The 15551-nt window shown below is 42.2% G+C and overlaps 1 protein-coding gene across 3 annotated transcripts in view; it reads right to left on the bottom strand.

Annotated features, from left to right (window-relative positions):
• The window catches only part of ROCK1 (Rho associated coiled-coil containing protein kinase 1), a 277707-nt gene that overhangs the window by 114373 nt on the left and 147783 nt on the right, over positions 1 to 15551 (bottom strand). For all 3 annotated transcript variants that reach the window (XM_054984452.1, XM_054984451.1, XM_054984450.1), the window contains 6 exons: positions 15278 to 15344; positions 14276 to 14364; positions 11316 to 11364; positions 10435 to 10570; positions 2446 to 2537; positions 1687 to 1933 (listed from right to left, as the gene is read on the bottom strand). In XM_054984452.1, coding sequence (XP_054840427.1) covers positions 1687 to 1933; positions 2446 to 2537; positions 10435 to 10570; positions 11316 to 11364; positions 14276 to 14364; positions 15278 to 15344 — 680 coding nt within the window. The remainder of the gene's footprint in view (positions 1 to 1686; positions 1934 to 2445; positions 2538 to 10434; positions 10571 to 11315; positions 11365 to 14275; positions 14365 to 15277; positions 15345 to 15551) is intronic.

The raw sequence follows: 15551 nt of genomic DNA on the forward strand, positions 1-15551 counted from the left end.
TTTTCCAATGAAGGTGAATTTCTTCTATTTTCCTACCAGTTCTTCATTAATTACCTTTTACCGGTTTATTTATTTATTTTATTTCAAATTTGTATTCTGCCCTCCCCACAAGCGGGCTCAGGGTGGATACCAACATATTAAAAATACAATTAAAATACAATAAAAATTCATATTCATTAAAAACAACACATTTAAAACAAGATGGTAGACAGCCTTCACAGGGAGGGTTTTATACACCCCATTTTTCCAGGCCGGCGGAGGCCCAGCCTCAGCCATATGCCTGGCGGAACAACTCTGTCTTGCAGGCCCGGCGAAAAGATAGTAAATCCTGCTGGGCCCTGATTTCAGCAGACAGAGCATTCCACCAGGTGGGAGCCAGGACCGAAAAGGCCCTGGCTCTAGTCGAGGCTAGGCGGGCCTCCTGGGGGCCAGGGACCACCAACGGCTGTTTGTCCCCTGATCGGAGTGTCCTCTGGAGAATATATGGGGAGAGATGGTCCCGTAGATACGCTGGTCCCAGTCTGCACAGGGCCTTATAGGTCAATACCAGAACCTTGAATCTGATCCGGTACTTCACTGGCAACCAATGCAGCTCGCGCAAGAATGGTGTTATATGCGCCTTATTTGGCACTCTCATAACACGCGCTGCTGCATTTTGTACCAGCTGTAATCTCCGGGTCAGGCTCAAAGGCAGCCCCGCGTAGAGTGAGTTACAGTAATCTAGCCTAGAGATGACCGTTGCTTGGATGTAGTTAAGTCATGGGTTGACAGGTAAGGGACACTTCCTAAGTTGAGATCTCGATATACATCAGATAGTGACCCTAAATTGCCCTAAGGTGCACTTGTTTGACCTGACACTCACAAGGGGAACGCTCTGATGTGAAGGTCCCTAAATGTGTACTCTATGTGTATAACACGAGGACCCTACGTATGCTATTTGCTCACTTCAGGGGGCATTCAACCAGCAAGTGGGAAAATTCTCCAACCCTGGGGGTGTCTGGGGTGATGGAAGAACAGAGGAGGCAAAAATAATGTGTTGGGTGACACAACAGTTGACACTCTGGAAACTCTATGGTAATCCTCTAGAGGATCCACCCTAATGTTTCCAGTATCAGTGCCGTGCTACCAATCAGCAGTTAAATTCAATAATAAAAGAAAACTAATATGGCAGAAATTTTTTGACTAATATAAAAAATGGAGACAATACTGGGCACAATATAACATACATTCTCCAAAATGCACATATTGGGAGGTTACAACTTGAATGCTAATTCATATTGGAAGATCCTCTAGGGATATATGAATAACTTTCCATATCACAGCACTGGGTGGAGGCTCCATACATCCTAACCCACTGTGTTCTAGTGGTTCATGTAAGAGGTGACACACACTGCTCTCTAACTATATACACAGTATAGCCAAGGAGATGGCTGATACCACATTTTCCTCACAGTGTATATTTGGGGCTTGAATGTAAAGGTCAGAATGTGAAACTGCAATATCTTTTCTGCAAACCATATCAAATGCTTCGCGAAAGGCTTACGTGTCACAAGTGAAAATGCAGCCTAAAATTAGCTGTTTCAAAAGGTTGAAATAGTTATGACCTGTTATAATACTTTAAATATATATGTCAGAATAATTTTGGCTGATAAAATGTTTAAAATTATGCTGGCATAGAAGAATTACCTTGTAGTTCTCCAATAATTTCTGATCCATGACTCCTATCCCTTCGTTCTACTTCCAGGGCTGATTGCAGTTGGTAATAATCCTTTTCTAATTGTAACTTTGCACTCTCTTGAGCTCTGCATCTCTCTTGCAGTTCCCTATTTAGTGCTTCAAACTGGCTTATTGACTTGCTCATTTCTGTATGGCTCTTTCTCAATCTTGCTGCAGTATCAGATTCTGTCCTCAATAAATCATTGGCTTCTTCTAGCTGGTAGGAGAGAATAAAAATTAGGGAGGAAAGGAGAAAGGAACACATATTTAGTACGCTCAGCTCTGTTGTGTTTTGTTTGTTCTTTCCAAAAGAATTGTGTATGTCACATGCAGTACCTCACTTGGGTGTGTTTGAAAGCTTAGAAGCTTGACTACACCATGTTCTCCTACAAATAGACCTTGGGCTTGTTTGGAGGTTCTAGCAGAGGAGCGTAGCTATTGTATACCCTTGACCAAAGAAATTACACTCCTTCTATCTGGAATGGTTATCCTTTTCTACCAAACATGCAGCATTGGGAGGGATCCACATAGAGTGATGAAGGAGGAATGGGACACCTGCCTAACCTGCCAGATCTGCCGAACCAACCCTGACAATGGGGTGACAGATGTCACAGCCAGATTGCCCTCACATTTCTGCTACCATTTCGTATTTACCATAAACTGATTTCATGCACACATGCACACAAATGGTGATGTGTGGAAAAAATAAAAGTACGCAAAATTACTTACTTGCTTTTGCAACTGTGTTATTTTTTCATTTGTAATATGTGAATGCTGACTGATTTTTCTTAAGTCTTCCATCTGATCTTTTAATGTTGATACTAGATTAAAAGAAACACAATTATATATGAATATTCATTTCTTTTGAAGATGTTTTATAATATTTTATACAGCTATAAAAATATCAGCTGCATTGTGCTATATCAAAACCATATATGTTCCAGTCAGAATATTGAAAATAATGTGCTGGATCCAATGATTTGTCAGAAGACCCTAGCAGTATGGATTTCTGCTGTGTTCCTCTGTCAGCAGTCCTTTGCAATTCCAGCAAAGTTGATTCTTAGAGTTGTGGTCTAAGTCACATGGATGGTGCTGTATTAAAGAAAAGAAAATCAGCAGATATACTTCAATCAGAAGACTGTGTTTGTAGAAAGGAGAAGGGTAAAACAGGATTGCACTTACCTGTAACTGTTGTTCACTGAGGTCTTCTGTGCAGGCACACATGGGACTGCGCTTGCGCAGGCCTACCAGCCGGAGGATTTTTTAGCTTAAATTTGCACTAGAGGATGCTCGACACCTCCCAGAGTGCAGGTGCGGCTGTTTTCCCACCCAAACAGCCTATACTCAGGAGGCGTGGCGCCCTTTGTCCTCAGCTCCTCTTGCCGCCACCCTCACAAAAAGTGAAGAGCATCAGTGGGGAAGGAGGGAGGGTATGTGTGCCTGCACAGACGACCTCAATGAACAACAGTTACAGGTAAGTGCAATCCTGTTTTCATTGTCGGTCTTCTGTGCATTCCCACATGGGAGTTTAACAAGCTTCTTACCTGGGTGGTAGAGCTTGTTCTGCATTGAAATATAGACCACAAAACAGTTGTGCCCACTGATGTCTCCCGTCTATCGAGGACATCCAGGGCATAATGCCTCACAAAAGTATTCGCCAATGACCAGATCGCTGCCCTGCATATATCTAGAAGAGGGACTCCTCTCATGAACGCCATTGATGTCAACTGTGATCTTGTGGAGTGTGCGTGCACCTCCAGAGGACAAGGTAAGTTGGCATTTTTATAGCATACCTTAATGGCCTGCACCACCCATCTTGCAATGGTTTGAGCACTTGCTCCTTTCCATTTCTTAGGGCCTGCATAACAAACACATAATTGTCTGCCTACCCTGAAAATCTTAGTATGGTCTAGGTAAAAAAGTATGGCGCTCCTGACATCTAATGTGTGAAGGGCTTTCTCTGCTTCCTCCACAGGGTTTGGGAAGAAAACTGGAAGAGACAGCTCCTGCATCACATGAAAATAAATCTATGTCTGGTGTACCCCAATCCGTGATATAACAGTTTCTGGCAGACCATTTGTGTGTATCTGACCCGATTCTGCTCAGTCTGTCTACAATGGTGTTTTCCACACCTGGAATGTGGACTGCTTGAATGTGCACACCGTGTTCTAAGGCCTATTCCCATAAAGTTATAGCTTCTAGACACAAATGACAGTATGTCATTCCCTCCTTCTTGTTCACATAGAACAAAGCTGTGCTGTTGTCTGTCAGAATCTGCACATTTTTGTTTTTGACTGTATCTGAAAACGACATTAAGGCAAAATGTATCACCCTCAATTTGAGGACATTAATATGCAGGGAAAGTTCATTTCTTGCCCACTTGCCATGAGCTGCAAGCCCCTCACAGTGTGTATCCCAGCCAGCTGTGGATGTATCAGTGGTAACAGTTACATCCATGCAAACTGACCCAAAGGGTACCCCTCGCATCAAGTTATCATCCCTCAACCACCATTCCAGGCTTCTAAGGACTGTCCTAGGAATACTGAATTTCTTTTCTTTACTGTGCGTTGAGGCATGGTAAACAGATATGAACCATAATCAAATCTTTCTCAAGTACAGCCTGGCCAGTGGCATCACTGCTGCGGTAGACACCATAAGGCCTAGTAGCATTTGGATTCGCCTAGCTGACTGGAATCTGTTTTTGAAAAACCACCCAATTATTCCTTTAATTTTCACTGCTCTCTCAGTAGGAAGAAAAGCCCTATTGAGTGAAGAGTCTAAGACTGCACCTATAAATTGAAGCCGTCTAGTGGATTGCAATCTGGATTTTTTGTAGTTGACAACCAGGCCTAATTTCAAATAGGTGTCTAACGTTAGCCCCACCTGTCTATTCAAATCATCTTCTGACATGGCTAAAATCAGTCATCCAAGTACGGATACATCGAACACCCCAAAGTCCTCAGGTGAGCCAAACTACTGCCATAGAGAGCCCAAAGGGAAGCACTTGGTACTGGTAGACTTCGTCAGCACAGGTAAACCTGAGATACCTCTTGTGGGAGGGGTGAATGCTATGTGAAAATAAGCATCTTTTAAATCAATTACTGCAAACGAGGTAGCCAGAGGCAGAAGTGTCATTATGACATTAAGGGTGGTCATTCTGAATTTTTGTGCTTTGACAAACTGGTTCAGTTCTCTAAGGTCTAATATGGGTCTAAAAACCCCATTCTTCTTCTCCACTAGGAAGAAGTTTGAATATAACCCCCAGCGATCCCGCTCAGAGGACACCAATTGTACTGCTCCCTTGTCCAGGAGAGCCTTCAATTCAGTTTGCAACTCCAGTCATGGATTACAATCAAATTGACCAGGAAGATGCAAACACAGTAAGTAAGAGAACTCAATTTTATAACCGTATTTAACAATGTCAAGAACCCAAACATCAGTGGTGATAAGACACCACGCTGGATAGTATATACTGAGCCTGTTTCCAAACATTGGCTCAGAGTCCCGGTCTAGTCAGAATTGCTTCTGAGTATTGTGCTGTTCTTTAGCAGATCATGATTGCGAACCCGGTCTAGACCTGAAGCTGTGCTTTCTCTTAGAGGGGCCCCCTTGGCCTATCTGATACAGGCGACTCTGAGGATATGTGTAGGATTAATAAGGTTGGTACCGGTATTGCTGGCCTCTATAGTACTGTTGTTGTCTGTACGGAGGCTTCCCAGATCCTTGTTGTGTAGATGAGAGAACGCCATTGGTTGTTAGCCTGCTCTTCCTCTTCTGAGAGAGGTAATTATCTGTTTTCTCTGAGAAAAAAGATTTTCCCTTGAAGGGAAGGTCTTCCACCTTATTTCTGGTTTTGATTGGAAAGGCTGTTGTCCGTAACCTGGCATGCCTCCGAAGGACAACTGCTAAAGTCAGAGCTCTGGTTGCAGCATCAACCGTGTTCCTGCCTGCATTTATCTGATGTCTCACTAAACCTAGCACCTCTTCCCTGATGACTTTTGCCAGTGGTTTCTGCTCATCCGGGAGTTTCTCATCAAAGGCCACCTTTCCCCAGATAAAAAATTGATATGTGCCAATCATTGCTGTATAGTTGGCAACTTTTATGCTCAGGACCGCAGATGCATATATTTTCCTCCCGATGGCATCTAACTTCCATCCCTCCTTATCAGAGGGTGCAGAGTGTGAGCCTTGATGTTGGAGTGACTGCATTTCTTCAGTCACCAAAGAAGGAGGAGGAGGATGCATTGACAGGAAAGGACAGGAATCATTTCTGATCCTGTAAAGCATCTCCGCCTTCTTTGTTGTTGACAGGTTGGAGCCTGGTTTCTCACAGAGTGAGTTCATAAGGTCCACAAACTCTTCAATGACAGGAAAGGTGACACTGGACATAGACCCCAAGTATAAGTACTGGAGAATCTTGTCCTTAGGTTTGGTCTCCAAGGACGTAATATCAATTTCCAGGGCTTTAGCCATCCTCTGGAGTAATTTGGAGTAGGACTGAAAATCATCAGTCGGGGAGGCCTCACTTGTCTCTCCCAATGTTTCATCTGAAGAAGGGTCTGATGGGCCACTTGGGCTAGCTTCCCTCTCATAAAAGTCAGGTTCAGGGTCCCGAAGCCAAAAGGCCATTGCAGACTTGGGAATGGAATGGGGCCTCCTCCCGTGTTCCGAGTAGGACCCATGAGAGAATATAGATTCAGTATAGAAGGGCTCACCAATGTCTGTGTCCAAGTAGTATCTTGGAGAATCATCACAAAAGTAGCCTCGCTCTGAGTATGGATGGTGTCTGCTCCTTCTAGATGATCTTTCTCCAAGGATCTTACCGTCCTCCATGGAAGATGTAACCAAGGAGGATCTGGACCTTGGTGAAGGGGTCCTTGGGAGATCCACCGTCTCCACTTCCGATGTGCCATTCCTCCTTGGAGGAATGCTCAGTCCCTTGATAGTCAGAAGTTTGGTCTTTGCCCACTTCTTCGGCAGTTCCAAAGGGGCTTGGCCCGATATCGGTTCCAAAGCTTGGGCTTGTTCTGGTGTAGGTGTGGATTCCATAGGTCTGTTGACTTTGAGCGTCAGATCCGAGTAGGCGATGGATCTGAATGTGCAGGCAATCTCGGTTCCGAGCAACGCTTTTGGCTCCAGCCCGAGTCGGACTGGATAGACAGTTCCCAGGATGGTGCTTGGGTCCAAGGTGGTGTTGGTTCCGACTGTGATGTCTGGGGCGCCGGGACTGAGGTCAGGTCCGGTTGGCCCTTGGTACCTTCAGGTCGATTCAAGTCGGCCGACTTTGGCAGCAGGCTTGGAACAGCCATCGCTTTTTCCCAGAGAGCTGCTTTCAAGCAGGAAGATCGATCAGCTCATGCTTTGGGGGTAAAGGATCTGCAGATCTTGCAAGCTTGGGCATTATGTGCCTCTCCCAGACAAAGGAGGGAATGCCCGTCAGGTTTAGCCATCTTAGTGTTGCAGGTAGAGCAACGTTTGAAAAGGGCTTTATCAGCCATACTGAACTCTATTTCTTCCGGAAAGAGCACAAGCAGAGAAGAAGAGAAAGACGCTGAGAATTCATGAACAATTCCAACCTATCGAACCTCTCACATCAGTGGCAAAACAGAAACTGAGGGCAAAGGGCACCACACCTCCCGGGTATAGGCTGTTTGGGCAGGAAAACAGCTGCACCTGTGCTCTGGGAGGCGTCGAGCACCCTCTAGTGGAAATTTAAGCTAAACAATCCTCCGGCTGGTAGGCCTGCGCAAGTGCAGCCCCATGTGGGAATGCACAGAAGACAAGACATGGAACCTTGCCTCCTCCTCCTTTTAATACACCAGATCCCACATCCTCCATTAAGCAACTTCCCTGGAATCAGAAGGGGCTGCTGGCAGAGGCTGTGTGTAGCAAACAGTTGCCTTCTTGCTGCTGACAACTGCAGTGAAAACAACCCATTCCAAACATCTTCACACTTTTTAAATAGCAAGAACTTATACAATGCTAAAGTGATACTGAAATACATATCTAATTTGCAAGTGGTGCCCCATGTGGATCATTAAGTCTGTGAATTGGGCCCACTTACACAGGAGTAACCCTTCTTACCAAATGCAGGGCATGTCCCAGGTTCGCAGAAAAATATGAACACTTAGACTAAGGGCTGGGGACCTCCAAGAAATCCCTGCAAAACATTCAAACAACGTTGCACACACGCATCTCACTTATTGTGCAGTTTTAAAGAGCTACACATTCAAAGCTCAGCCCGCCAAGCACAGGAGATACCAACAACGCCCAAAGACAAAAGATGCTCCTTCACTCTCTAATGCCAAAAAACACAACCAAAGCTCCCAAAACAACAGAGGCCACTCCAGGAGCCCAGCAGGTTGCAAGTACAGAAAAAGGTAGCAAAAGCCCCATGCAAAACACCTGCTCTCCCACACACTCTGCCCAAAACAAAATACCAATGAAGGGGTATGGCAGGCTGCACAAAGGACCTTCCACCACACATACAAACACTCTCTCCCCTCCCCAGAAAAAGAGGAACAAAATAAAGAAAAACATGAACACCAGCAACCAACCAGAGACCCTGCTGTAGCTACTTACTTGCCTAACACAACCTCTGAACCAGCTGGAAAACGCAGACAATTCCATCTCAGCATGCTATAGCAAGGCACAGCCCTGACAACCCACCAGTACAACATGAGACAAGGTGTGCGTGCGCGCACATGCACACACACACCAAGCAATAAACCTTGATACAGCAGATGGATGGACAAGGTGGGGAAAGCCACCAAACATGACCCCCTGTTCTACAGACACCCCACTACCTCTGCAGTTCCTCCAAGCAACATCCTTCCACCACAATTCAGCAGCCTGACCTTTTCTCTCTCTCATCCATACTGTACATGGCAAAGAACATGCACTAAAAAATACCCTACCCCCACCAAATACTTAATTCTGAAGGCTGGATAGTTTTGCCATCTTCAGGTTGGGAGATTCCCGGAGATTTGGGAGATGGAGCCTGATGAGGGACCTCAGTGGGGTATAATGCCATAGCAATCCAGATCCAAAGCAATAATTCACTCCAGGGGAACTGATCTCTGTAGTCTAGAGATCAGTTGTAATTCCAGGAGATCTCCAGGCTCCACCTGCTAGCAATCCTCCTGCTAAGCCACCCCAAGTGACACAAGTGACTGAATATATATGAACAAACATCATACCCAACATCTACACTGCAGCCTTCTGACCACAGAAAGTTCAACAGCAAGGATGCCTCTGGACCTGACAACAACTATCCTTCCAACTAACTTCACCAGCCTGCCCTTCTCTTTCTCTCACACTCACTATACACTGAAAAGTATGTACACTTCAAAGTCCAATATAATGGCAAAGGCTTTCACGGCCAGAGAATGTTAGTTGTTGTAGATTTTCCAGGCTGTATGGCCATGGTCTTGGCACTGAAGTTCCTGACGTTTCACCAGCAGCTGTGACTGGCATCTTCAGAGGTGTAGCACCAAAAGACAGAGATCTCTCAGTGTCGATGTGTGGAGAAGATGTAAGCAGGTAATTTATATCTACTCAGGAAGGTGGGTTTGGGCTGAGTCATCCTGTAAGTTTCCCAGGCTGTAGAATGCTAATGAGGGGAAGCTTCACTGTATCCTGAGGAGGTTCTTTAGCATATGGATTGGTGGTTGATATGCAAATCTTATCTGCAGGGCTATTGTAAGATGTAGAGTATTTTGTTAGTCTGGTGTTTTTCAGGACTGGAAACCATGCCCTATTCATTCTTAAACTCTCTTCTTTCCTGTTGAAATTGTGCTTATGCTTATGAACTTCAATGGCTTCCCTGTGTAATTTGACAAAGTAGTTGGATGTGTTGTCCAGTATTTTAGTGTCCTGGAATAAGATACTGTGTCCTGTTTGAGTTAGGCTATGTTCAGCCACTGCTGATTTTTCAGGATGGCCAAGTCTGCGGTGTGTTTCATGTTCTTTTATTCTTGTCTGGATGCTACGCTGGGTGGTCCCAATGTAAACTTGTCCACAGCTGCAGGATATGCGGTATACTCCTGCAGAGGTGAGGGGATCTCTACTGTCTTTTGCTGATCGTAGCATCTGTTGTATTTTTCTGGTGGGTCTGAATACTGTTTGTAGGTTGTGCTTTTTCATAAGTTTTCCCATCTGATCAGTGATTCCTTTGATATATGGCAAAAACACTTTTCCTGTGGGAGACTGTTTTTCCTTAGTTGTTTCATTTATCCTTGGTTTAATCGCTCTTCTGATTTCATTTCTGGAGTAGCCGTTTGCTTGAAGTGCAGAGTTTAGATGATTAATTTCCTTGTTGAAAAAGTGCGGTTCACATATCTATCTTGCACGGTCTACTGTTTTTATTATGCCTCTTTTCTGCCAACGAATATGTGAATTATACTTCTGTGGTGTTATATGGCTTCTGGGGTTTCAATTTAAATTTAATACCTTGGTCTAATTTTGCTACAGCTACTAAGTAATTGTTTTTGTAGAACTGAGCCTGCAGTTGACCTAACTTGCAAGGCTAACTTCTCGCTTAACACCCAGAAGGGTTGTTTCTTTGTCTCTACACTTAGAATTATTCAAGAGGGATTAGCTGTCTCCCCCATTACTCCAAGAGGTGGGGCTTTTGCCTCCAGTAATGTGTTTTTGTTCTTGACATCCACTTTAGCCTCCTTGTGGATACGAGGGGCTATAACACGAGAAGCAGTTTACCTTCATTTTCTACATTCCGCCGTTTCTCATTCTCTTGTTCAACCTTCCTCTGGTATTCACTTATTCTGTGTTGCAGCAGCATATTTTCTTTTTCAACCTGAGTAACAGTAGATTCCAAGTTTTTTCTCTGACTCTCCTGTAAATTGTAAACATTGTAAATTGTAAACACTGCCAAATTTCCATATATGAAAAGTAATTATTTTGAAGGTCAATACAAAACTATTATCAAAATTAAAACTAAGCAATACAAATACTACTTTTTAAATTTTTTAAAACTAACATGAATGAGAGCATTATACAATGACTAGCTTCTCTTTCATATACCTGGGTCCCTTTTCTATTCTCTGCAGAAAAAGTGGTCTGGAAGAAATCAACCAGCAAGATGGGGTTATGAAAAGCTTTGGAGAAACTACAGTAGTTATGCGATTTTGTTTCATGGAAAAGAGAACATTATAAAATACAATGCAAAGAACATTCATACAAAAGAACACAATGTACATTTTTAATTTTATTTCATTTGATTACCAAATGCTAGGGGGAAAATAGAAAGCATTTATATTCAAGCTGTGCTTGTTAAAAAAGTATGCTGGATTATACAGATCTTTCCTCTAATACAACTGAGCTCTTATATTCAGTACTGTCTTTTAGGATAGTCACTTTTCTATCTGAAAACCCAATATTCCTTAACTAGCACATTCTGTAGATTACCACCATACTTTTTCAGAATTGCTTTTTTTTCTTATATTCTCCTAAAATGAGCCACACACAAACAGCTCTTCTCATTCCTATTCAATTCAGTGTTGGAACTTAATATACAAGGAAGATTTTAAAACAATAATTTAAAAACTAAAACATTGATTCTAAGGGGAAAATCCACTTACCTCTTCATCTAATTCCTTCTTTATCTTATCAAGTTTAATATTTGAAGTTCTGCAAAAAATTAAAGTCATATTACAACTGGCCCTTATTTTATATTTTTGTTCAGTGTTTTTCATCTGAAACTAAATGTTAAACACGGACAAATCCTTGAGTAGACAACACTGTCAAGTGCTACAATATCCGAGAACACACTGCTACTACTATCCAATTTAAGTCACCTATACAAGAATGCTACAACTCCAGTTTCACATGACCAAATCCCCATAGTAGTGGTGACACAAATTATGTATGTACTGAAGCCTTGTACTAGTAAACCTAGATATTCCCACATTTTTTTCAGTTTTGATAATATTAAGAACTGTCTCCTGGACTTTGGCAAAAGAACAGATATAAACAGGGTATTTCCACGATAACTGACTCCCACCCACCCCAGTCAAAAAAACAGCACAAAGCAAGGTGTATTGTTTTTGGAGAAGTAGCAAACAAGGTAAGTATATTAGTATGTATTGCAAGATGCATGATCAGTAGTCTTATGTGATCAGTAGTCTATCATCAGATCAGACCATTTAAGACTGCAGACAGGTCTAAAAATGTTTAACTGTTTCTGCACATAAAAGTCCTGCATGTACAAATAAGCGTGTTAGGGAGAAGGTTCTCGCCTAGCCTTTCCCCTGACACACTAGTTTTCTAGATGCAGAGAGGTTTTATGAAAAGAAACATATAACGAACTTTACTCACTGCAGGAGTGGGAGGGATGGCTGATGTAAATCATGTATTCTGTTGTTAATGCTGTTCTAATATTAACTTTCTGCACTGCAGGGATGGGAGGCATACAGACTTATGATGAAGGCTACTACACAGAGAGAATTGCTTAGGTACCTTCCTGAGGCCAGTGGTGTGTGTGTGGGGGGTGGGGGGAGAGTAGGATCCATCTTCTTCAACTGTGTTTGGTGCATGCCATTGTCTTGTGCTTGTGACTGGGTACTGCTTGTTCTGTTCTGTGGTGTTCTTCCACTGCCTGGCTGCTGTGACTGACACTGGTTCTGTTTAGCTAAGTTGCAAGAGTGCCCCTTGGTTCACTTTGGTATGAGAGGAATGGATGTGCTTCTCTGTTGTAAAGTTGGTCCCCTTACATCACTTTGGTTCTGTGGGGGGGGGGTCCATTCCTTTGCTTCAGTTTGCTTCTAGTTGCAAGACTGACCCTCCATGCTTCATTTTGATTTGGATGATTCTCTGGTGTGATGTTGGAGAGTGACTTGTCAGCCTTGTTAGGAGATGCTGAGGTTTTGGAGCGGGCATCAGTTTGGTTCTGTTGTGCTTCTCCAGAGATGAGTGTCCATTTAGGAGTGGGCCTCAGCTATCGCATCCCTGCCCTGTACATATGTGTCCCTGGGAAAGAACTTGTAAAAGTTCTTCTCATCACTGGGAACAATGGAGAGTGGCTGGTCAGCCTGCTCAGGTGGTGATGGTTTGGCGGGGGGGGGGGGCAGTTAAGTTTGGTTCTGTTGGGCTGTCTGGTATAGAGGAGTGTGGCTCTGGCCATGCCAGCCTTGCTCCACATGTTTCTGCAGTGGGAGTCAGCTTGGAGTTTTTTTCCCACAATAGAAACAAATGAGAGTAGTTGGGGGCACCTACTTTGAGAGGCCATAAAATGACCCCCCCCCCCCCGGGTTCAATCTTCATGAAACTTGGTGAGCAGTTAGACGACAGTTAGGAGTAGAATCCCTCCAAATTTAGTGGATTTTGCTTGCAAAATGCCACCACCATCCTCCTGAATCTCTCTCATAGTTTTCCCCCATAGAGAATAATGCAGATTGGAGGTGGCTGGGGGCACTTTCTTTGGGGGGGGGCATAAAATGCCCTCCCCGGAGTCCAATCTTCATGAAAATTGGGGGGTAGTTAGAGGACAGTTAGAACTAGGCCCTCTCCAAATTTAGTAAAATTCAGTTCAAAAATGCCCCCTCCACCAGCCACTGGATAGTCCTGAATTGAGTTTCCCATAGGAAACAATGGCTGAATTTTACTGAATTTGTTTGGTATTGCTGAACTGGAGAATTAATTTGGTATTTGGGGAATACAGATTTTTTTTTTACCAATTTGGTAAAAAAACCTTTTCTAAACCATAACTAAGGCTCTCAGTGCAAGTTTGCCTTTCACAAGCTCCTACAACTCTCGTTTCATGTACACACAGCCACACAAGCTTCTACACTTCTCATTTCCTGCAAACCATGCAACTCTGCTAACAGAAAGATTATACTTCTAGCGCGCACCATCCCTCACTCACATACATGAGATATACACTCCTTATGACGGGGGGGGGGGGGGATTTCATCCTCTTACCTAGAACTTGAAACATAAATGTATTTATTTGTCGAGTGGGTTAAAAAGTCTTTCATTAGCCCTAAAATATTTGAAGCTGCCTCCAAGAAATCTCAACTATTTTATAGAGTCAACCCTTGACTGTCTAACCAAGAACTAAATCAACACTTAGAATAGATGCACTCCCCAAGAAAGAATGAAGAATGATCAAAGTAGAAGGGCAAGCAGTAGGAACAATTCATCAGAGATCATTTATTATATTAAAAATGGCTCAATCTATTTTCCCCTCTACTTGGCTCCAAACATGCCCAATACACCTGTAAGACTCCACAGGGGTACTTAGTTTCTCTCTTCCTGTCACCACCAAACAAAAGCATCCCAATTTATAGGATTATCATCAAAATGATGTTCTTTCCAACATGTTCCATTAGTCTTTCCTACATAACAAAATAAATTGCCAGAAAAGGAGAACAATAGTAAAATTATGTTCTCTGGAATTCTAAAACTCTGCTACAAACTTTTTGGTCTTGATACATGCTTAAAATACTGTTGATGCAAAGATGCACTACCACAAGTGATCCTCACTATAAATGTGACAAATTGCAGATCCTGAAGTTTGAAAACATGTAATGTAGGGAGTCACCTGAATTTTTGTTCCATTTCATCTTTCAGTTGCATTTCATTATGTAACTGTTCTTCAAGCTGATAGATAGTTTTTTGGAGAGATTCCAGCTTTAAATATAAGTAAGAGAATATAAAACAGGAGATGATTTACAGGATCTTAAAAAGGCTGGCTGAGTCAGTGATTCTTAACAGATCTTACCTACAAATCTGCAGAGGTATTCAGAACTTTGAAGCAAATGGGGAACATTTGAGATGTTAGAATTTTAGGCATCCCTAGCTGCAACAGCTTCTGACACCTAGTACAGAAGAGTTGTTTTACATGGCTCACACAATCCTGAAGATAATACCCTAGATTTCTCCCCCAAGCCTTCAAAAACGTAGCACACAACAAAAATGAATCTAACCTAATATTAATGAGTTGGCTAATGGGTTCTCTGATGCATATACCTATATGAATAAAGTAGCTTCACTTGGATCGCTGTTTTTATCTTATTTACCTGGGGGGGGCATTACATGATAAGGTTATTCACTTGAGTAGTAATGGCTTAAAGGTTAAGAACCACTGATATAAATGATATATAATATATTTTACATTAGCCATCAAAAATTGTTTTAAGTGGTTCTCATTACTTTTATATAGTCTGTGACCAATGATAAACTAGGATGCAATTTTTAAATAGTAGATCAACCAACTAAAGATTTAGTGGAATAATCATAAACATAAATTTTAATCAATGAAATCATTAGTTAAAGGAATACTTGATTATTTTGGCACTGATGTGTTGCTATAAAAGTAAATAACAATGAAAATCATGACATTATGAAACAAGTATCAAATGTATTCATTAATGTGTAAATTAATTTATACTTCTTTCAATATCTTAAAAGGCACCTATAATGATATTTGGTAGTTTAACTGACCATTTGAAAATAGAGATTAAAATCAACCCTTTGATCAACTGACAACTCAACTAATGTTTTAAAAGAAATCAGTTCAACACCCCAACAAGATGAAACATACCAAAGTTTTATCTACATTGGTGCTTGCTCTGTTGTCATTGGAGTTTGCCGTAGAACTGGACAAATATCTGCAAACACAATTTTAATACCACCTTTTAAAAAGTAGTAAGACAGCAAACACAAAAGTGTTCTTAAAAGCTTGAAAAACAAAGCACACATCATATATGAAAAATATTTTTTTGATAACATTTCCAAGCAAAAGCTATGTATAGTATACATACAGAAAAGGCAGTGCTGGACAATAAGCTACACAAAAAATAATGTATGTTTTCCAA

Source organism: Eublepharis macularius, chromosome 7 (genome assembly GCF_028583425.1).
Source record: "Eublepharis macularius isolate TG4126 chromosome 7, MPM_Emac_v1.0, whole genome shotgun sequence".
NCBI classification, from domain to species: domain Eukaryota; kingdom Metazoa; phylum Chordata; class Lepidosauria; order Squamata; family Eublepharidae; genus Eublepharis; species Eublepharis macularius.